Genomic DNA, 25,124 nt, shown 5'->3' with positions numbered 1-25,124 from the left:
AGTTGATTTTTGTAGTTCATCTTCATTGTTTCTAAGGATTATTTGGTCATCAGCAAAAAAGAAGAGTAGCTAATACGGTGTTATGGTTTATTTTGAATCCTCCTTCATTAGTTATCTTCCATTCTTTTATCATTTTATCTATGTATATATTAAATAAAACCAATGAGAGAGGGCAACCCTGACATACTCCTCAATTTATTGGTTTCCAGCTTGATGTTGAATTATTGTACTTCACAGATATTTTATTATCTTGATATATATTACATAAGGCTCTAAAGAGTTGGTTTGGTATTTCATATTCTTCTAGGATTTCCCATAGTTTTTCTCTGATAATTTTATCAAATGCTTTGGTGTAATCTATAGAAGCTATGTGTGTTTCTATGTTCATTTCTCTGTGTTTTTCAATTAATAATTTTAACGTAAATGCAGAGTGTCTATGCAAGACCTGCCGTTTCTGAATCCATTTTGTCTGTCTATTAATTTTGGGTCTACTATATGCTTAAGTTTATATGCTAAGATTTTTGCATATATTGAAAGTTTATTTTTCACTTGGTTAGAGTATAATAAAATTAGTTTAATCCTTTATCCAAGTGTGAGCAAACAAAGTTTGCGCCTGAAAGTATCTTCAGGACTGGGGTAAGGTGGTACAACACCAGGGCAACTCGTTGCAAAGGTGGAGCAAGCTACCAACACCCCTATCTCAGTATCTCCTATAATGCAAAACACATCTCCTTGCGGATATGTCTAATGTTATGCATTAAGCGAAGGGCCACTACCCAGACTAGTTTCGACCTTTATTGAGGTCTCTTCAGTGGGAGCCAGGCCCAAGTGAAGATACCAGCAGAAGCATTAGCAGGTCATCTCTACCTGGTGTTGTACCACCTTACCCCAGTCCTGAAGATACTTTCAGGCTCAAACTATGTTTGCTCACACTTGGATAAAGGATTAAACTAATTTTATTATACTCTAACCAAGTGAAAAATAAACTTTCAACATCTTTCTCTAAATCCAGAGTAATTTATTAAAAAAGGGTGGCACACCTTTTGGCAACTCCTATACGTAGAGATGACCTGCTAACAGAAATGACCTGCATAGTTCAAGTCTAAAGGTGGTGTTGCACCACCTTTAGACTTGAACTACGTTTCAGGTGCAAACTTAACTGTTTGCTTACTTGGGATTAGGAGTAAAATAACCAAATTTATAAAATTACTTGGTAACCCTAATATACATTATTCCCAAGGTAAAAAAAACTTATTTATATATATTTATATATATATATATATAAACTAGACAAGTATAAAGTGCAGTAGAAAGTGCCTGATAAAGTCAATAACTAAGCAAGAAATAAATCTATGCCAATGGGTTTAATGCTCACTGTCACTGAATTATTTGGGGGAAAATTGGGTATCAAAGTCTTTCAATGACCCAAAACAACTGAATTAGAAACTAATACAAAAAGGATTGTATAGTAGGACTGACTGTGTATGAATCAGTGATATTTGCACAAGGATTCAATATAATCTGACATTCATTTAATAAAAGAACAGTGGCATAAAAAATGAGTGTTCATCAGATATTTGAATTCTTTTGTTAAGTTTTGTCAATGCATAAAAATATAAATCATATATTATTAATACCTTCAGTGAGCACCTCTTTCATTCCTCTTTCTGAATTTTCTTCTTCTTTTAATTGACTGTGGTCATGTAATGCATGACCACAGTCAATTGCCTTTATCTCTTGTTTTTTTGGTCTTTCATTTTCAGCTTTCCTAAAAAACAAAAGTTATGAGATGTAAGATGTTAAAGAAAATGTGAGTATAATAAAATGTACCTATTTTTCTCTACAACTTTATGCTTTTGATAAGTTATGTAAAACTATAGGTAAACAATGTAATCATAAAAATTAAGCAACAACTGCAGTTAAATTTGGCTTTAAGCAAAAGCAGATGAATTTAACTTAATTGTTAATTATAATACAGCACAAAAAAAAGGAAAAAAAAGCATTCTTATTGATCCATCACCCAGTTTTGTTTTAAGAAAACTGTCATTTGTTTGGCAGATGTACGCCAATGAGAATGACACTGAGTCAGTTGAAGGTCACTCTCACATTGTTGCTCTCTAACCAACAGAAAAGCCTAAGGTTGTTTTTTCAAGTCTCATCAGGCTTCCTTATCAGAGGTGTAAAGAGGCTTGAAAAAATTCATGTTTAGCCTCTTTAGCAATGTTTTCAGATTATCTAACCCTTCTTCTTTTCAGCCATTTTCTGTCCACTGCAACTGGAACTGGAGGAAGGCCTCCTCCAGTTCCTTCTACCTTTCTCTGTTCTTCGCAATAGTTGACCAATTTTGTTTGGTCTCCCAACAAAATTTGACAATTCATCACTCCACTTTCTTTTAGGATGTCCTTGGCCTTGTTTCCCTTCTTTTGGAATCCAGTTGTCCATCACTCATCTTCTCTTCTGGATAGATGTCCAGCCCATTTCCATTTTAGTTGCTCGTGGTGAAGAATGATGTCAGTGATACGAGTCTGGCTTCTTATCTTTTAATGTGATGCCTATCATCAGTCTCTCCATTTTTCTTTGAGTTGTTGATAGTTTATTTGTCTGTGCTTTCATTAGAGACCAAGCTTCACAACCATATGTGATGACTGGAAGTATACACTAATTAATTTTTTTTTGTAAACAGAGTAATATAGGTTCACACCTTTCATTGGATTTCATTTAAAAAAGTGATACATATACAGTACTATAGTCACTACAAGACAACTTCATTTATATATTGTGGTGTAGACTATCCTGAAGAGTGAAAGTATCTGGTTTTGTGCCCAAGTGCATTAATATTTGCTTTCTCTTAATTGGTATACAAATTTAATACTGCAAGTTACTATGAGGAGTAAATTCTGGTGAAACTGCTCATTTAGGGCTTCTTTCTCATTAAAGTATGAGAAACAAGTGGTGCAGTTCCAAAAATTGATAAAATCTGTGTACTCATTACAGATACATATCAATGTACATGTCACAAGTACACAAAGTGTGTGAATATATATATATATATATATATATATATATACATTTTTTTTTTTTTTTTCAGAATTCATTTTACTCGGTAGGAATATTATGAACTAGCTTTAATGACTGATACCAAGAGATAAAAATATGACATGATATATTTAAAAAGATACTACTAGTACACTAGTTTCGTTGAATTGATCAACATCTTCAGGTATCACAATCAAAGAAATATATAAAGAATTACAGAGACTTAAAATTGTAATAACAGAACAAGTACAAAAAGACAGTAGCGTGTTTGAAAACAAAATGCGAGCTTGAGTTCCAAACAAACGTATACTATGCATTGTCGTGAGTGCGCCAATACTGAACAGAGGCAAAGTGTGGAATCTAGAGAAATTTCTCTAGATTTGACAATCTTTCTCTCAGGTTCATCATAGCACACATGGATGTTAGAAGTTTGAGTCCAGTTCACAATGTGTTGGCGGCCTTCGTCTGAGTTAACTGAAAAGAGAACATGGCTAAAGAGAGCACTGGCTTGGTATCAGTCATTAAAGCTTGTTCACACACACACACACACACAGATATTCCCCTTATAAAATTTCTAGATACAAATATCTTAATTTAATGCTAGTAGTAAAACAACTTAATAAGTTTATTGTTAAAACTATCCAATGAAATACACCGTATATCTTGAAAGCAGCTTTGCTCTCCTATGACTTTCAGCTATGTCCTCCACAGTCCTAATAGTACCACATGAATGGCCAGAAAGTAGCAGAAGAGAAGCACTTTGTAACCTTTGTTCAGTTCTTTCTTGCTTCATGTGACTTCAGTGACATGCTGTATGTTTCACTCTGAAGATGTAACGAGATACACTCGTCATGAAATATTAGGGAATTATATTAATTTCTTTATTTCATTACATAATATACAAGTAAGCCTACGTAACTTAGTCATTACAGAAGAAGCTCTATGGTCGGAAAGACGTAAGTTTGATTCCCGTCAGTGAATTCTCATCAATGCCTGTTGCAAGAATAAAAAAAAATGTATTTATATATAAAACTAGCCAAACAAAAGTCATGGGAGGACTTTGGCAAAAACATAGAAAATAAATAACAAGAAGGTGGCAAAATATTCCGGAGGTTGTTGAAGAGGCTTAGAAATTGAGGAAAGAGTGATGTAAAAGGAACTAGAGATGATAAAGGTGATATGAAACTGGAGAAAAAGATATCCTTGAAGTATGGAATAATTACTTCGAAAATTTGATAATTGAAACAAGCAGTGATAGCACATTGGCAAAAAAACACTCAACAGGCATGCAGTCAGGAATACATATCCATACTTGAAGTAGAAAAAAGCCATCAGAGGTCTGAAATGTGAAAAGGCAACAGAAGTAGATGATATTCAACCAGAAATGCCCAAATATGGAAGTATAAAAGTCTTACAGTGGTTGCACTGCATAGTTCCAAGAGTCTGGACAGAGGGACGAATTCCGGATGATTATTGGAGTAGAGATCTCATATACTCATATATAAAAAGGGAAATAAAACTGAATGTGAGAATTACAGAGGTATTTCGGTAATGAGTGTTCCTGGTAAGATTTACACAAATACACACGAGCAGGATTATGGAAGAAAAAGCTTGGTGAAGAACAAGCTGGATTCAGGCCAAATAGAGGCTGTCAGGATCCGATCTTCACTTAACAACAAATAGCTGAGAAATCATGGGAATATAACAAAGATATTAAGTATTGTAGATCTTGGAAAAGGCACATGACAAGGGCCAAGAGACAAACTATTGAAAACACTACAGTCGCATGGCGTCAATGGAGCATTATATCAAGCCATACTTAGTCTTTATTTGAGTTGTAAGCAAGCAGTTAGAATTCAAGAAATTACAGGAAGATGATATAATGTTAAATCTGATATCAGACAAGGATGTACATTATTCTCTCTGTTATTCATTATCTATATAGGTGGTCTGAAAAGTTCTTGCCTCGACCATAGATGGCAACACTATCGACAAGATTTTTTTTTTCTAAGTTGATGTAAAATATCTTGTTTAAAAAATAATAATAATAATAATACATATATGTATATATATATATATATATATATATATATTATAAAAATATTGTTATTTTAATTAAAATGACTTATTAAAATCTTTTATTATATCTTATTTTCTTTTATTTAAATCTCTTAAATAAAATTCTCACTTAAACTTTCTTTCTTTACCTTGTTATACATCTGACTTATGGCCGCAATTAATAAAGCTCACGTGTGCAAAACTTACAGAACAAAGTAATTGCTTCAGGCTATTGCCAATCCCTTTGTTTGACCTACTGGTGTTTATTCTCAACTGAAATTGGAAAATTTATTTAGTTTCTAGTTGTGCCACCAATTTTGTGGTTGGGAGTTGAATTACCCTCCGAAGAAAAACACAGTAAAACTTACGGAACTTTCCTCTCTTATTTATCACTAAATCTATCAACGTATATTTACTAATCTACAGTCGTGGCAATCTAACTTTAGGACACACAGATTCAAATTAATGAGTAGTGCATTGGAAATAGAAATCAGGCAAGTTATTTAAACATGAAAACAATTTATTTATCATCAAAGAAATGTACAAAAGGTCAGTACTAAATTCCAAGTAAATCAGGTTCTATGCTACAATGACAATTCTCAATACCAATTAAAATTACTATTCTTATGAACACAATTCTTGTAAGACCAAGTGTCTATAATATTTCCTTGGTTAACACCCTTATCACACTTAGAGCAATCTCACTTAAACAAACTCAGGCATAGCTACTAGCAATAATATTAAACACGCGATATTTCACTTTAAAAATTAGCTAAGTTTTCTCTCACATATAATTTAACAAGACCATTCAAAGGTTAGTATAAAGCCAAAGTCCTCAAGTATCATAACAAACAAACTCTCCACAAGTCACCGTCACAATTCTGTCTATAGCTAAAACAATAGAAAGATCTTACTTTAAACAGTTGTCTGGTCCTCTCTGATTGATCCTTGGAATCACTTCCTTCTGACCTTAAGCAACAAACATGGATACTTTCTCCAGGATTTTTGAGTTCTGCTCTTACAGTTTGCGAGTGTTAGGAACTTGGCGGCATGGAACTCTGTTATCTACTTTCTTCTTCTAGGAACAACAAATTAGTTGATTCGCACTTATGGCATCAAATGGCTGGAACGCAGGTCCCATTTGCGATTGCGCATCATCTTCTATGATGATTAGCAAAACTTCGTTGCCTTAATTGCTCGACCCTCGCTGACCTCATCGCCTTCTCAAGCCCGTAACTTCACGTGACCTCGTAACTTCTCACTGACCAAGGAACCACTAAAAAGCCCCCTTATCGCCGTAGCAACCACCCCTTATACCTCTCCAATGACCTTGGGTTCTGCTACGTATTAATCCTCTGAGTATTACGTTGTTCTGCACCTGCCACTTTTTTTTCAGTCATTGCATTAAGATGGGAAATCCCCTTGCAATGTTGACCGAGGTTGCAGTTGCCTCAAGTCATTAGTTAATACCTTAATCCGTCTAGAATTACTGGTGACTAAGAGGTTTCTTTAGACAATTTATCTTACATTTATATTCCTTTGTTCTTTTACAAAAACCCTTTGAGGTTACAATATTCAGTAATGTACAAAAAATAGTATTTCCAAATTAAAAAATATGAAAATTTCTCTATTAATCCACAAATATTTTTAGTGAATTTTGTTTACCATTAAAATCGGTATATGAGGTATTTTTGTATAAAAATACTTCTATAAACAATTTTACATAGGTTTCTCTCCCCCAAAAAAATTTTTTTCAACTTCCTTCCTGCAATTTTTCTGGAGAGAATGACTACAATCTTGTTTATTTCTTTCGTTTGCATCTCTCTTGGACCTAATTTGGACTTCATTTCTTTATGTGTTCTATTCTCAAGATTATACCTAATTTCATTGCAATCTTTTAACGTTTTCGACCTAACTAATTCTCCATTATTTTTTTTATTCCTAAAGCTTGCCCAATCTGTTAGTAAGTGTGCAACCTTTGTAGCAGGTGCTAAATTCCAACATAATAGACCATTTATAGCTTTTCTAAGCATGAAAAGAAAACAGAGGAAGTTTGCATAATTAAACTGCCACTGAGGTTGTATATTAACTTCATGTTTTCTGTGCTTGTTCCGTCTCAGACTGTTACAGGAACTTCTAGATCTATTAATTATCGCATTTTAGTTTACCCTGATTGTTCTCGGACAATCCTCCCCTAAATTTTCTTCTGTAACATCTTGGTCATTTGCTAATTTTACGCTTGATATTTGGTAGGTCTCAGCTTGACTGTTCACTTCTGAAGTTGAAGCTATTTCAGAATCAATCTGGTTATCTTGAGACCCTTCAATAACTCTATCAGTTAGCACGTCATTCCCTTTTCTTTGAATTCTTTCTTCATGAGATCTCTCATTTCTATTTCTACCTTTAAAATTTTCGTTCCCTCTACTAAACCGTTTATTTCCCATTAGGAATATTTCATTTCTAGAGAAGTTGCAAGGAAACTTGTACCTCTCTAGAAAGTTAGTTCCTAAAATAATCTGAACGTATGGGCGAGATGTACCAGGGAGGACCAACAGCTCCTGCCAAACACACATATTAAACTCAGGTAAGTATAATTTTATGCTAACCCTTTTGGTTGCACAAACTTTAGATATTGATAACCCCAATAATCTGATTGGTCTCCTTAGATTAGAAATGCCTCGCTATACACGGGATTTTATTCCTTGAAAATAATCTTCCATTATGACAGAGGCCTGGGAACCAGTATCTAACAATACATCACAATGTGATCCTTGAATCTTACCCTTAATTATCATTTTTGTCCTTCCTTTTTGTTCATGATTCCAGTGTCAGCTTCTCCATGGTTTACCTTCATAATTATGAGGAGTGTGCCAAAACCTCGACTCATATCTATTATTTCTATTGGAGGGTCTCCTGTTACTAACACAGTTGTGAGCTAAGCACCCAATCTTATTGCAACTGAAACATCTAGGAGGCTCCCTTCTGTCTCCTTGTTCATTATTTTCTCTGATTGAGGTAGAGATACTTCGGAGGTCTTTGCAGGTAACTGCAGCCAACTGCTGCATAACAGTATCAAGACGGGTCCATCATCGGCTGTTGTAGCCATTCAACTTCTTGTCTCATCATCTCATTAGTTTCCTCTGCTTGAGGCATAGTTGATTCCGAGGTCTTCACCGTTACTGCTGCCAACTGCTGCATAACAGTATCAAGACGGTCCATCATTGGTTGTTGTAACCGTTCAACTTCTTGTTTTATTATAGAACATACTTCTATGTTTGTTAGCCCTACTTGTTTTTGGATGTTCAATTCATTTTCAGTCACTTGATTAACGTTGACTGATCTTTCTCTTTCTCCCTCACTATCCTTTATCTCTTTGGTAGTCTTGCCCTTACATGTGCTTGATTCCCTTCCATTCTTACCTTTGCAAGCGAAATTATTTGCCTCTTTAATCATGTTAATACTGCTGTTAGCAGATGTGAGATGAATGTCTCTAAGCATCTCTTCCTTCTCTTTCACAGTGAGGAAACATTCCTCAAGATTTGTGATTTTTGTCTTATTGGCAGTCTCTTTTAATTCTTGCTTCACCAATACCCTAAACTGATGAAAAACTGCCCAGTCGAGGTGAGGTTTATCCTCATTACAGATGCTCAGACTGTTGGCAATTGTCAGTAACCTATTATAGTATTCAGTCACATTCTCATTATCCTTTTGAGTGCTTCTCTGTAATTTCCATATATTGGGACCTAAACTTCTTACTTTGGAGAACTGAGAAATTAAAGTCTTTTTAAACTTGGTGTATTCCAAGGTATCTTTCAAAATAAGAGATGAATATAGGAAGCTTTTGGCCTTTCCCACTAGTTTGCTCCTTAGCAATATAAGAAGTTGGAAGTCTGTCCATCTACCAACCTTTCTCAATTCCTTGACGAAGCTGAAAAAAGCTAAGACGTCGTCAGTTTCCTATCCAGAAAACTACGGAAATACTTGTTGTAGATTAATGGTTCTAAAGAACTCAACGTCATCCATGCCTGTACTAGTAGGTTGATTCATATTTGTGAATTAATGAAAAAAATTTTATACTTTTCCACAAAAGAAAAATTTTTTTTTTGATAACTGCCTGATTCTAAACCAAAACTGACTCACTTTAATTCACAATTTTGATCAATTAATTGCGTGAATTAAATCCTGTCGGCTGTGCCATTGCAAAATTAGTGTTATTTTAATTAAAACGTCTTATTAAAATCTTTTATTATATCTTATTTTCTTTTACTAAATATATGAAGAGCCAAAGGTTTCAATTCGGTGATGTAAAATTATTTAAATTAAGGGATATTACATCCCATATTGTTTCATAGCCGAATATAGAGACTATATATAAGTTCGGCGAGTATAAGTGTAAGCAAATACCTGATAGTGCAACACCAGGGAAACTCATTGTACACCTGGTAGTGCAACACTGAGGCAACTCAACTTGGTTGCCTCAACACTGAGGCAACCAAGTTGAGTAGAGACAATAATCAGTAATATACAAAAAATATTATTTTCAAATTAAAAAATATGAAAATTTCTCTATTAACCCACAAGTATTTTTAGAATCGGTACGTGACGTATTTTTGTATAAAAATCCTTCTATAGACGATTTTACATTGATACATCTGTCATAAGTATCAATGTGAAACTGCAAGTCATTCTATCAAGTAGTTGTTTTATACAGCTCTCTGAAGCAAAAGCATTGTCTGTATGAAATGGATAAATGAGTACTTTGCGGTTATAAAATTCTTCTTAAGAGAAAGTTTAATGCCAAAAGAAATTCATTCAAGGTTCAAAAAAGTTTATGAGCACTCTTCTCCTTCATTTTTGACAATTAAGAAATGGGCTGCCGAATTTAAATGTAGCCGTACCAGCTTTGAAGATGATCCATGTGAAGGACGTTCAAAAAAACGTAACAGCAGAAATCATTGATCAAGTGCACGATATGGTATCGGATGACCAGTGAGTCAAAGTGCATGAAATTGCTGAGACTATAGGAATTTCATCAGTGGATAGAAGCCAGCTGTTCAGTGCCAAAGAAGACAAAGCAGGTTCCTACAGTAGTAAACGTCATGGCATTGGTGTTTTGGGATGCTAGAGGCATTTTGTTTATTAATTATCTTGAAAAGGGTAAAACAATAACCGGGGAATATTATTGCGATCTTTTAACCAGATTAGATGAAAAACTTTTTTGTGAGAAAAGACCCGGTTTGCCGAAGAAAAAAAAATTATGTTTCATCAGGACAATGCACCTGCCAACAAAGGTGTTTTGGCAATAGAAATATTAAGGGATCTGCACTATGAATTGTTGGAACATCCACCCTATTCCCTAGATTTGGCTCCCTCTGACTTCTATCTCTTCCCAAAACTAACTCTTCCTCGCTTGTCAGTTTTTTCTTCGAATCAAGAGGTGATTGCAGGTGTAGAGGGGTATTTTACAGATCTTACTGAGATCCACTATAGGGACAGGGCAATGGCGCTGGAGCATCATTGGAATAGATGTATAAGTCTTAAGGGAGATTATGTTGAAAAATAAAAATAATTTTGAAATTATAAATTCGTTTTTTTTATTGTTAGGCCGAGAACTTTTCAGACCACCCTCGTATATGGATCACATTAGTTGAAGTAAAGTACTATCGAACCTGATATCAAAATTAGAGATGTTAATGTCAGCTCTTTGCTTTATGTGGACGATGTTATACTTCTAAATAAATCTCCTACAAGTCTGCAAGATACCCTGACTGAATTGAATAACTGTTATAATAGATATGGTATGATGGTCAGCAATAACAAGACAGAGATAATGAAAATAGACAGAAGCATTGAATATATCAACTGCATTGTGAATGGAGAACCTATAGACCAAGTGAAACATTTCAGCTACTTAGGCACGATTTTTAATGAAGATGGTAAATTAAATAGTGAAATAGACAACAGTCTGTTTCATTATATTTCAAATAATGAAACAGACAACTGTCAACAAAGTTGGTATTTAGGAAGTCAACTGAATAAATTTATACAGAATAAGAGAGATAGTCAAAATACTAAATTAGCTATATACAAGCCAGTGTTCAAACCAATTTTAACTTATGGATCTGAGAGCTGGTCAGAAGTAAAACACTTGACCAAAGACTAGAGATGATAACGAGAGTCCTGAGAAAGATTAGGAGCATGATCAGATGACATCATTGGAAATATGATATTAGAATCGAGGATATTAGGAAAGAACTTGACATTGTTGGCATCCAGGAATGCATTAGCAGAGCTAATCTCAGGTGGTATGGTCACTTAAATAGAATGGGCGAGGAAAGATTAGCAAAACAAGTGTTCTCTTCCAGGTTGGCAGAAAAATGACCCAGAGGAAGACCAAGATATATGTGAATTGATACAGTAAAAAGTGCCTAAGAAGACAGAAATATAAGATCTGATAATGTTGGAGTCTTGACAGGTAGCAGATTGATTTGGAGGAAAATTGCAGATGGGAAGTTAGTAATGATGTAAATTTTTCATGTAGTACTATCATATCCTGTACACCCCTTGAGGGTACATATCATTAATTTGATGATGATGATGATAAATAAAATATAAGTTATTATTACTATACTTCTGTAGGTGAATAGGTGATGTAGATAAAAAAAACCAGAAGTGTATATGGTAGACTCTATATTATGTGAACCTTAGTTCTGTGTTCTGGTACAAACAGCCCAATGTCCCTGATATCGAGTGTGAATAATTTGTTTTGTGTATATATACATTGCTTGATTGAAAATTGTTAACTGCTACTCTTCAGTTTTATTTAGTACAATTTGCTTTTAGTTTCTATCTCTATATGAGAATTCTGTGTTACAATTAAACTACTGCAATAAGTTTATCGAACACTGATGTGAAATATTTTTTATTTTGATGTTAAATGTAAAACTTTTCTATTTTTAGCAAAGTTTTGGTGTGGAAATAAAATCTGCAGATGTTACTTTCTGTATTTTTAGTAAGTTTATTTTGCACTTGGGTAGACTACAATAAATTTAGTTTAATACTTTATCCAAGTGTGAGCAAGCACAGTTTGCACCTGAAAATATCTTCAGGACTGAAGTAAGGTAGTACAACACCAGGCAACTCGTAGCAAAATGACCAAGCTATCATCACTCCTATCTCAGTATCTCCCATAATGCAAAACATCTCCTTGCGGATATGTATAATGTTATGCTGGTGTTGTACTACCTTACCCTAGTCCTGAAGCTATTTTCAGGTGCAAACTTTGCTTGCATCATACTTGGATAAAAGATTAAACTAAATTTATTCTGTATTTTTATTTATTCATCTTTTATGTTGTTTTTTTTGTATTTTTTTATATATATATATTTTTTACATAGGCCAGAAATCCTGCTCCAGAGACCAAACATGGAACTTTTTCAAGTCAATTCATTCCTCCAATAAGCAAGGTGATGGCCCCACATCAGACAACTGAAATTCATCTTCTCCTAAAATGATCATGCTATACTGTATATATATATTATTATTACTATTATTATTATTATTGCTCAGCCACCTCCTAAGACTCATCATGAGAGACCCAAACTATCAACACAATATCTATTGTACCTTTTATAGAAATCATTAACAGATAGATAAAGCACCTCACAACTGACTCAGTCAACCAATTCCATTCATTCACCACTTTCCAAGTGAAAAATCTAGTCCTCGCACCCTTGCTAACCACACTCTTAACTAACTTTCATGGATGACCTCTTGTTCTGTCCTGTTTAGCTATGTCATCCCAAAGCATCCACCTCTAATATCACATATCTATGGCCAATGGCATGCCCTGCACCTGGAATGCAATCAGTAGGATAACAATGGCGGCTTAGTTCAGGTTGCTGCTGCACTGTACATTCCCATCAACTCAGCCACTGTTTCACCAATACATAAAGAAATAAATCATTCTCTCATGGGCAGATCATCTGATTTTCCCTTTCAGTTGTTTTCCTGCCATAGGTGACTATGTAGACACTGCCCACAAAGTATTCCTGGTGAGATTTTTACAGGGTAGTTCACCATTGGTTCCCCCCCCCCATTTTATCTGGGCTCAGGACTGGCATAGGGATGGGACATATTCATGACTTTAATCCATGTGTGCTCATGGGGCCAATTTGCCTGTTCTGGCACCGGAACAGACCCCTACCTCCATATGAGTCTGGCTAACTGATCTTTAGTCAAAAAAGACCAGATAAAGGTTCCTCATGTCATTGATGGGAATTGAACCCAGGTCTTTCTAACCAAAGAGCTTCATCTAAACTGACTGAGCTATGAAGGCTCTGACAGTTCATCAAATAAACCAGAAATAGAAATATTGTTAGTGCCACGACACCACGCAGTTAGCCTAGTGGCTTTGCGCTTCACAACCATATGCCTGGGGAAGGAGTGTCCTAGGTTCGATTCCCCTTGACGATGCAAGAAACTTAAGGATCTTCCTCAACCACAGCCAAGTTAGCTGGTCTTGGGAGTGGACAGCAGGGGTTTTTTCCACTGGTTTATCTGGAGATTTTCATCCCGCAAGCAGGCAAACTGGCCTCGTGAACACACACACAGAATACAGCCAGGAATACTGACCAAGCCACAGGCCTGATTTGTCAGCCTGTGCCGTTCCGGAGCCAGGATAAAATTTGAGGGGACTAGATGGTGCTGTATCCCCCCCATAAAAAGGGGGACTCACAGCTACTGTACCATCACACGGTAAGGAAGGTAGTGCCAAGACTCAACTATACAAACATTACTGAAGAAAAAAATGAAACAAATTGAATACAAGAACCAAACCTTGGAGTCTCAAAGGCAAACTCTGAAGAAGACATTGATTGATTGATTTAGCAAGGGAGGATAGAAAAATAAGTACACCATGGTGGACACAAGAAGTAGACTATAAAAGAAGAAAGCATACCAAAAGTTCTTAGCAAATAAGTTGCACATGCTCTAAAAGAATACAGAGAAAAATATAAGAGAGCTAACCTGTGTGTAAAAATAGCTAAATGAAAGTCATGGAAAGACTTCAGTAAGAATAGAAAAAATAAACATCAGGAGGGTGGCAAAATGTTCTGGTAATTATTGAAAATGCGAAGAAATAGAGGAAAGATTACTGTAAAAGGAATCAAAGATCATGAGAATATCCAAATGTCTGGAGTAATTACTCTGAAAGACTGTTAAACAAACTAAGCAGTGACTGAACCATACTAGAAAATTTTCAAGCGGAATGCAAAGAGAAGAACATATCAATACTTAGGTAGAAAAAGCCATCAAAAGCTTGAAATGTGAAAAGGCAGCTGGACTAGATGATATTTGACCAGAAATTCTTAACTATAGAGGTAGAAAAGTTTTGCAGTGGTTACGCTGCATAATTCAGAGGGCCTAGTCAGAAGGTTGAATTCCCAATGATTGGAATAAAGCTTTCAGAGTACCCACATATGAAATAGGGAATAAAACTGAATGTGAGAATTAAAGAGGAATTTCTCTACTAAGTCTTCCAGGTAAGATTTATGCAAGCCTACTTGAAAAGAGGCTGAGAAAGATTGTGAAAGAGAAACTTGGAGGAGAACAAGCTGGGGTTCAGGCCAAATAGAGGTTGTTAATGATCAGATTTTCACTTTAAGACAAACAGTTAAGAAATCATAAAAATATGATAAGATCTGTAATTAAGTTTTGTAGATTTGATACAACAAAGTGCCCAGAGAAAAGCTTTTCAAAACACTACAATTATATGGGGTAAATGGAACATTATACAGAACAATACATAGTCTGTATTTAAGTTGCGAGTCAGCCATTAGAATTGAAGAAAATACAGGAAGATGATTTGATGTAAAATCAGGGATAAGACAAGGATACACATTATCTCCACTCTTATTCATCATCTATATGGATCACATTATAAAAGAAAATGGCATTAGGTGTGATATTAAAATTGGAAATGTCAGACTTAGTTCTCTGTTTTAGGCAGATTATGTTATACTTCTAAATACATCGTGCAAGTCTCCAGGATTCTATAACTAAACTGAATAACAGCTGAAAAAATTTGACATGAAAATCAGCTCAATGAAAAGACCAAAACTATGAAAACAGGCAAGAACATAGAAAACTTTAGCTGCATTCTGAATGAACATTATAGAATGAACATCAAGACAGTAGAGAAGAAGTAAATGATTTCAGCTATTTGGGCACAGTTTTAATTAAGATGGCTAGTTAAATCTGGAAATAAACAACAGAACAAGCAAACCTGGTATAGTGAATGGGTAGCTGACTGAATAAATTTATATGGAATAAGAGAGAAATTAGCCAAAAAAAGCCAAAAAAACCAAACTAGCAGTGTACAAGACAGTGTTCAAACCAGTTTTAAGTCATGGATCTGAGAGTTGGGTTAGAAGTAAAACACTTGACCAAAGACTAGAGACCACAGATATGAGAATCCTGAGAAAGATTAGAGGTGTGAACAGATAGCATCAATGGCAGAATCATATTAAAAATGATGATATTAGAAAGGAACTTTATATTGTTAGCATTCAAGAATCTGTTAACAGAGTTAATCTAAGGATGGCATGGCCACTTAAGAAGAATGAGGATTGGAAAGGTTAGGAAGAACAGGTGTTTGATGAAGATGGCAGAAAAGAGACCCAAAGGAAGACCCAAGGTCTAGGGAGATTTGATAGGGATCAGAAGTTCCTTAGAAGCACAAAATGTTAGATGTGACAATATTTGGAATAAAATTATCAACAGAGATTAATAATAATGGAAACTTAATCATGTAGTGCTGTACCTGAATACCCATTGTGGGTACATATCAGGAAATCGATGATGACAGTCCATTGTATGCTCATTTTTGTTTGGTGGTGTAGGCATATAATATTAATTTTATGAAGCTCATATTTCACATTCCAAAGGAAAGTACAGTTCTGGCTCATCTTTTTTTTTTTTTTTTTTCCTTTCATTTTTTTAAATGTCCATCTTGCATTCATGAGAATGCAAGATGGACATTTAAAAAAAAATAAGCAATAACACTGCTACCAGTACTTAACCAAGAATGATTGCAATGCTATTCCTTTTTCTACTGAAATTTCAGAAAAGATGATTTCCATCATTATTTGCCTACTTGGATCAGTCTTTATCAAATAATGATAATATTTATCTTGTTTTGAAATATGGATGTAAAGTCTTTTAAGAGCCTTTTGCTTAAATGCAGAAAAAACACTGTTTATAATAATGATTACCATAATCATATCTAATCCTAATTTTTGACAATAAGAATGATGTTAAATTTCATTTTTTTTTTTTTTTGGAGCCTGTTATCATTTTAATTTTCAACTTCATAAAAACTATGAACTTTCCCAATACTGAAGTACACAGTAGTTTAATCACTAATTATGCACATATACACACTTAACTGTCAGTCAATAAACTTTTCAGAATAAATATAAATTAATTACATGACATAATGTGATATCCCTCAGGTCATAATGGCATGTAATAGAATCTTTGATGTTGTCATACATTTCTATTGAAACTGCAAATGTGAGAAAGCATAAATATGTTTAAGGAACAATTTTCCCAAGTAAGCAAAACAAAGTTTTGTGGTTGTAATATATTCACTCTGAGCTACTTGTAAACAGAGGCTACTGACTTCATATCACTAGCCTTACTATGTATCCCATAATGCAAAGCACACACACCCCCTTTCAGGCATGAATAATGCAATGCAGAATGGGAAAGGTCACTACCTAGACTGGTTTCAACCGTTACTGAAGTCTCATCAGTGGGAGCCAGACCTGAGAAAGATACCACGGTTGAAGTAATGCAGAAGTCATATCTATCTCATATACAAGTAGACAAAAGGCAATTGACCTTACTAATAAAAATCTCTGGATGAGAGAAAGATGTAGAAAGTTTTTTACCTTGGGTGTATTACGAGTTAAAGATACCAAGAAATTTTATACTTGGTTTAATCCTTTTCCCAAGTAAGCAAAACAAAGCTTTGTGCATGAAATATATTCACGTCAGAGTTACTTGTATATAGAGGCTAATGACTTCATATCATGTAGATAGGCTTATACGTTGGTAACACATGACTAGTAAATTATTTAAGGAATTTACAATGTATACTGGAATATTATTAAAAGAAACTTTAATGAATACTTCCTATATTTCGGCAATGTCATCTTGCCATCTTCATGGGAACATAACTATGACACGTGCATGCAAGCACTACAAAAAGCAAATGAGGGAGAAGAAGAAAAACAAAGAAATAGTAATCACCAAAGTGGATAAAGGAAATGCCATTGTGGTTCTCAACCAAACCGACTACACAGGTAAGCTTAATGCTTTATTGTTAGATCGGGCCGCCTATTTCCCTATCGAGTATAATCCCACCAGCTCCCATATTAGAACACTCCAAAGGCTCCCTAAGAAGGTCATTTCTTGGCATGTGGAAGTTACCAACAAACTTAACACCTTTTAACTTTTGACCCCCCCCCCCTTGCCAATTGTATGGACTTCCAAAAATCATAAACAAAATGTGCCATTACGTCCCATAGTGGATGGCATTGATACCCCTACATACAAATTAGCCAAAGCACTCACACATTATACTGGCAACACAATATCACACATAAAAAACTCAGCCCACTTCAAAGCCAGTACAGAAAACTTCTCACTCCAACATACTGGCTTAATGGTCAGTTTTGATGTCTCCTCCCTATTCATAAATGTCCCACTCAAGGGAACCTTAGAACTCACCCAAGCCAAATTTTCTCCCGATATCTCAGCCCTATTTCAGTTCACAATGAACTCCGGCTATTTCATTTGGCAAGGAAAATTCTACAAACAGATAGAGGGGACAGCCATGGGTTCACCACTCCCCACCCCTGGCCAACTTCTTTATGGAGACGTTTGAAGAGAAAGGCTTAAACTCAGCCACACAAAAACCCATTATTTGGCTTCGCTATGTTGATGATGAGTTTGCTATTTGGACACATGGCTCAGAGACACTCCACTCCATTTTAATACACTCAAACAACCAACCCCAGAATCCAGTTCACCTTGGAAAAAGAAGAAAACAACGGTCTCCCTTTCCTAGACACTCTAATCACTCACCAGCCTGATGGATCCTTGGTTTTCTCTGTTTACAGAAAACCCACCCATACAGGCAGATACATTCACCAGCAACCCCATCCCTCCCTCACAACAATATGGGGTTATAAAAACACTATATAACAGGGCAAAATTAATCTATTCAGATGACAAGGCCTTAACCAATGAACTAAACCACATCCTTAAGACTTTTGTTAAAACTTGAATGAAGAAGAAATTTATTGTACTACGTTTCATTCATAATAAAGGAGTATCAAAACTCTCGGAGAAATACTTGTATATCGGTAAAGGTGAAATGGATTGTAAAATAACTATAAAATCCATGATTTAAAAATTTCCATATGTAATATAATATTAAGTGTCTTTGTGAATACAACAGAGGTTGAAAATAGGTAAAAAAATGTTAGTATGCCAAAGTTTAGATCAAAGTTACAGAAGAGACAAGTGGATTAAAAACATGTCTGGAGGCAGTCACGTAAGCATGGTCTAAAAGGCAAGTGGGAGTTTCCTGTGGACATGCAAGGAGAAGCGATGGCACGGAGTGCAGAAGAATTAGGTGCTGGGTAAAAACAATGATGCAGTAGGGAGAATATCACAGCAGTAAATATATAGAGCTTGGCAATGCCAACTAGGGGCTTTCTTTCATCTTGTTCCTGTCGTTCCCAGAGAAGGAAGTTCGAGTGCGGTCAAGAAGGACGATGTCCATAGGCAGCTATGCATTCAGACAGAGATCCACAGCAAGCATAGGCCTCAGCACAGCGGTTTAATCAGTGTAGATTGAGATGATATGCTGAACCACGTGGACCAATCCCCACAGACCAGCTTCGCCCACATCAAAGGAAGTGAACGTGAACGTATTCACTAGTCAGTCTTTTCTGAAAGCAGTAAACCGGAGGAAGAAACAACGAGGAGTAAGAATATAACAGATGATCGAAAGAAAAAGCCAGAGTGATCCTAATGCCCTGTTAATGTAAGAACTTTTTAAATCTTTTGTATATACAGGAATGTTAGATTGTAAAGAAGACAAGAACTGATAAGTTGTTGGACTTTCAAAGTGTAATAGGACTTTAGCATCTGATCCACATATAGAATGTTATAGCTCTGTGTATGAGGGCTTGCAAAGTGTCGTGATTGAGTATATAGTTTTGTTATAGTCAGATAGTGCTTTGGTAAATGATTACCTATGAATGTTAAGTAATTAGAAAGACTTCATAATGTGTTTAGTATTAGATATTGCCTCGTGTTGAGAAAGATTAAGAATGCCCAGGTTACTCCTGCATGATTGAATTTGTTTAGTTAAGCAATTATCAGTAATTGTACGGTAATTTTTAATGAATAAATCCTTTTTGTCAACCTAACAACTTGCCGGATCTATGTTCTCGATGCACCACTCATAAAGTAGAACCTGTGTGAATCAGAATTTTGGGGATAGCCACGACTGTAGTAAAATTAATACACATAAGTTTTTGGTGAAATTTGGAATAGTAATTGTATGGATATTGAATATTGTGCCATTCTGAGTGTTTTCTCCCAGACGACAAAGCTTCTCTAGTCTAATCATTTTGGATGGCGCATTATTAACAAATAAATTTTTCCAAAATTAGAAATGGGGTTAATTCTTATAATTCTGGTATTATACCATAATTATAACAAAGGGATTGGCTCTATCCTGAAGCAGTGTATTTGTTAACAGTGCGGTGCACTATCATTTAATACGTTTATAGCGGCCAGTAGATAGAGAAATAATAAGATTTGTATGAGTAAGGAATTAATGAGACTAAAGAGAGAATTAAAAGAGACAAATGAGCAAGCTAGATAATTAAGGGTATATATCAACATAATGTAAATTTATAAAAAGCACAGACAGTAGGATAATTGAAGATTTGATTGGAGATTTAGTAAGATCAGATATAGGTAAATATATAAAAAAAAAAATTAAAGGTATAAAATGAATAAGAATAACATATTTTAACAATGGCACAGCCAGCAGGATTTGATTCAGACATTTAATTGATCAGAGTAGTGAATTAAAGTGAGTTGGTTTTGAATTAGGATCAGGCAGTTAAAAAAATTTTTATAGTAAAATTTTTTGAGAAATTTTTGTGTAAGTTAATATACAAGTATGAATCAACCATCTAGTACAGGAATGGATGACAGTGAATTTTTCAGGTCCATAAATCCTCAGCAAGTTTTCATTCAATTTTCTGGAGAGGAAACCGACAAGTATTAGCTTTCTCAAGCTTCGTCGAATAATTAAGGAAGGTGGGCAGATGGACTGACTTCCAACTTCTCATCTTGCTAAGAAGTAAGCTTATAGGAAAGGCAAAAAGCTTCCTATATTCCTCCTCTATTTTGAAGGAAGCTTTGGAATACTCCAAGTTTAAGGAGGTACTAATTTCTCAGTTCTCAAGATTAAGAAGTTTAGGCCCCAAGATATGGAAGTTACAGAGAAGTACCCAGAAAGATGAGGAAAGTGACTGAATTCTACAATAGATTGCTAACCATTGCCAACAGTCTGAGCATCTCTAATGAGGATAAACCTCACCTCGACTGGGCAGTGTTTCATCAGTTTAGGCTAGGGGTGAAGCAAGAGTTGAAGGAGACCGCTTATAAGAAAAAAATCACAAACCTTGAGGAATGTTTCATTGCCGTGAAAGAGAAGGAACTGATGCTCAGAGACATTCGTCCTGCATCTGCTGCCAGTTACATTAACGTAATTAAAGAGACAAATAATTCCAACTGCGAGAATAAAATTGAGAAGGAATCTAGCACATAGTGAGGGAAAGGCTAGAGATCAAAAGAATAGTGAGGGAGAAGGAGAAAGATCAGTCAACTTTAATCAAGTAACTGACAATAGAGCTAATATCACAAAAGAAGTAGGGCTAACTAACTTAGAGGAAGTACGTTCTATAGTTAAACAAGAAGTTGAACATTTACAACAGCCTTTCATGGACCATCTTGATGCTGTACTGAATCAGTTGGCGGTAGTAACAGTAAAATCCTTGGATTCAACTATCCCTTAAACAGATAGGATAATGAATTAATAGGGCTCGAAGTCAAAAGACTACAGCAGCCGATGATGGACCGTCTTGATGCTGTAATGTAAAAGTTGCCAGCAGTGACAGCAAACACCCTCAAAGTGTCTCTACATCAATCAGAGAGAAATAATGAACAAGGAAACAGAAGGGAGCCTCCCAGATGCTTCAGTTGCAATAAGATTGGGCACACAACTCGCAACTGTTTTAGTAACAAGAGGCCCTCCCAGAGAAATAATAGAAATGAATCGAGGTTTGGGCACACTCCTCATAATTATGAAAGTAAACCATAGAGGAGAGGACAATGGAATCATGAACAACAAAGAAAGTCAAAAATAATAATTAAGGGTAAGATACAAGAATCGTATTTTGATATACTATTAGATACTGGTTCCCAGGCCTCTGTCATAACAGGAGATTATTTTCAAGGAATAAAACCTCGTGTATGGCGAGGCACTTCTAATCTAAGGAAACCTATCAGATTATCAGGGATATCAACATCCACAGTTCATGCAACCAAGAAAGTTAGAATAAAATTATACTTACCTGAGTTTAATGCGTGTGTGTTTGGCAAGAGTTGCTGGTCCTAACTAGGACATTTCGCCCACACATTCAGATCATTTTAGGAACTAACTTTCTAGAAAGGTACAAGTTCTCTTGCAACTTCTCTAGAAATGAGATAGTCCTTATTGGAAATAAACAGTTTAGTAGAGGGAATGATAAATTTAAAGGTAGAAATAGAAATAAGAAGTCTTATGAAGAACGAATGCAGAGTAAAGTAATGTCACACCAACTGACAGTTAATGAAGTGTCTCAAAAAAAACCAGACTAATTCTTCAGTAGCTTCAACATCTGAGGGTAACAGTCAATCTGAGACTTACCAAATATTGAGCATTAAGTTAGCAAGTGACCAAGATAATACAGAAGAAAATTTAGGGGGAGGACTGTCCGAGAACCATCGGAGTCAACTTCATTGAGAAAATTAATAGATCTAGAAGTTCGTATAACAGACTGAGATGGAACAAGCACAAAAAACATGAAGTTAACATACAAACTCAGAGACAATTTAGTTATGCAAATTTCCTCTGTTTTCTTTTCATGCTTAGAAAAGCTATAAATGGTTTATTTTGTTAGAATTTGGCAATTGCTACAAAGGCTGCACACTTACTAACAGATTGGGCAAGCTTTATGAATAAAAATAATGGAGAATTAATTAGGTCCAAAACGTTAAAGGATAACAGTGAAATTAGGTGTAATCATGAGGATAAAACACGTAATGAAATAAGGTGCATATTAGGTCCGATAAAAATATGAAACGTTTGTGGTCAAATTCTCTCAGGAAAATTTGAGGGAAGGATAAATGGGTTGAAGTCAAGTCCCCTCCAGAAACTGTACTGGAATGGGGATCCGGAAAAGTTGTGCCCAGCATTTCGCACCCTGTAGATAATGAGTAAGCTACAAAAATGTAAATAATACACCTAATTTTTTTAATAATTCTAATTTATTTTGTTTTAATAGAATAAATGCACTTTATTCTTGTTAAAACTCGAAGTTGTATGCAATGCCTCTAAGGTAATCAATTACATTACGATTTTGAAAATCTTGGACTATTGTTTTGATTTCTTGAATTACCGGCAATTAGTTGTGTAATTTCGAAATTTTGCAGCCCTTGTTATTTCTTTAAAAAATCAATGAATCGGTAAATATTTGGGAATAAAGTAGCACAAGTTTCCTGAAATCCCCTGTGCATTCCCTCAATGCCATTGTTACGTTGCTGATCATTCAGTGTTCGTGTGTAAACATTCCACAATTCGATGGCAAAAATGGATAATTGCCAGCCTCTCCATTGTCTTCTACCAATATATGTATCTTCAAAGTAGTTTGCCATCACCATAGCTTCAATGTGGAAGTCATCAGCTTCAACTAAATCTTCAAACGCTCGAATAACATTAGCAGGAGGAATAAATGCCAATGCTGGAATCATTCGAATCCAACGAGCAAATTCATGGTCTTGTTCGTATCGGGCTTTTAAACCTTCATTCTTACCTTTTGCCAAATGCTTTGGGAAAGATGAGAAAAAAAACAACTGGTATTTACAATGCTAGGAAATTCTTGTTGGAAGACTTGCATAGCACTTTGTTCGAAATCTGTCATAAGTCGCTGGGGTTGGAGACCTGGTTGTAGATTTTTAACTTCTTCAAACAACTTGACGTATGTGGCACGAGTTTTGTTTGGTAGAAGCACGGAGACCACTGGAATAACTGCACTGAATTGAACCACATGAATTGTATAAAGCTGCTGAAAATGCGTGGGTACTGTGCTAAAAGTTGCTTCAGAAAACCACTCCTGGCTATGCGCTAATAACTGAAGATTGTTACTAGTGGAAAAAATAAGCATGCGACCCTGGAGCAGTTCGTCCTGAGAATCATCCATCAAAAACTGTTGTATATTGCTATCGATAATAATTTTTTGATAATTTTGTGGAATTACTAGGTCCTGGACATTGCTTGGTAAAGCAGGAGTACCATCGTTGCATCGAACATGACGAATGGTTCGTTTTAAGCGAATCCTTTTTAGGAAGTAATGCCATGACGTTGGCATGAGCCTCTGCAATTACTGATGTAACAATTTGGTGTGGCCGTTCATTCGTGATTGTTGCATGTTGCCGTATTTGACCAATCAATTGCAAAGCTTCCAGCCTTGCAGCTTGAGCTGCAGGGTTATGTTTAGTTACGACTTTCATAACTGGGCCTTCCAAACCCTCTGTCCAAACATGCCCTTTGCAGGTGGAACGTTTTTCACAAACCTAGATTCCATGTTATTCATCTACAGTTCTCTTTGAAAACACGTAAATGTGGTTGTCATCATCTACCAATTTTCTTTTGCCCTCTTATTGTCGGAACATTTTTTGCCATTGTACACACAGGATTAATCAACCAAGATACAAAAATAATATGTAGATATTGCAATTGCACTGCCTGTGATGCTCAGCTTTTCCTCACGCGATGCACCACCGATAATGAGGTGGTGGCAAAAACAGCAAACGCGCGCTGTACACTGTTCTCCACACCCCCTCCTGTCCGTCACTAACCATGCGACTATTGCCCTCATGGTCGAGTATGTATTCTTTCCATTGTGAAAGGATTAACAGTTCCAGTTAATACTTTCACAATGGAAAGAGAACCCTGAGATATACAAAAGGGGAGAAATTAGTTTAAAAAGCCATGTGACAATTTGTACACGAATGTAATTTTAAAAATTTCTTCAGAAAAGTTACAGTTATCGGAAGTTCGGTTCGAGCAATGGAGAGAGTTTAACATTAAATCTCCACTAAAGGGCAGGGACTTCATTAAAAATTTGAGTTGACTGTATTTACATTTTGTAACCTACTCATTATCTACAGGGAGCAAAATGTGCTGGGGTGACTTTTCCTTAAACCCCTGAAACGACATAAAAGAAAAAATTTTTCGGATAAATATATTTTATTTGGAAGGGGAAACCTTTGTTGAATCTTGAATGAAGGGGAAGAAATTTATTGTACTACATTTCATTCAGATTTAACAAGTATCAAAACTCTTGGAGAAATACTTGTATATTGGTAAAGGTGAAATTGATTTTAAATAACGATAAAATCCATGATTTAAAAATTTCCTTATGTAATATAATATAAAGTGTCCCTGTGAATACAACAGAGGTTGAAAACAGGTGAAAAATGTTAGTACGCCAAAGTTTAGATTGAAGTTACAGAAGAGTTAAGCAGATTAAAAACATGTCTGGAGGCAGTCACATATGCAAGGTCTAAAAGGTGCATGGGAGTTTCCCGTGGACACACAAGGAGGAGCGAGC

General features: G+C 35.4%; 1 protein-coding gene across 4 annotated transcripts in view; it reads right to left on the bottom strand.

Moving 5' to 3' along the window:
• LOC150102833 (uncharacterized) overlaps positions 1 to 25,124 on the bottom strand; it is a 630,466-nt gene that overhangs the window by 514,078 nt on the left and 91,264 nt on the right. For all 4 annotated transcript variants that reach the window (XM_090398795.1, XM_090398798.1, XM_090398796.1 and 1 more), the window contains exon 4: positions 1,638 to 1,768. In XM_090398795.1, coding sequence (XP_090254921.1) covers positions 1,638 to 1,768 — 131 coding nt within the window. The remainder of the gene's footprint in view (positions 1 to 1,637; positions 1,769 to 25,124) is intronic.

This window comes from Typopeltis vanoorti, chromosome 10 (genome assembly GCF_054136105.1).
Source record: "Typopeltis vanoorti isolate ZY-2024b chromosome 10, IOZ_Tvanoo_1.0, whole genome shotgun sequence".
Lineage (NCBI taxonomy): Eukaryota > Metazoa > Arthropoda > Arachnida > Uropygi > Thelyphonidae > Typopeltis > Typopeltis vanoorti.
The sequence above is the reverse complement of the archived record's forward strand: the minus strand, read 5'-3'. Positions and strand labels throughout refer to the sequence as shown.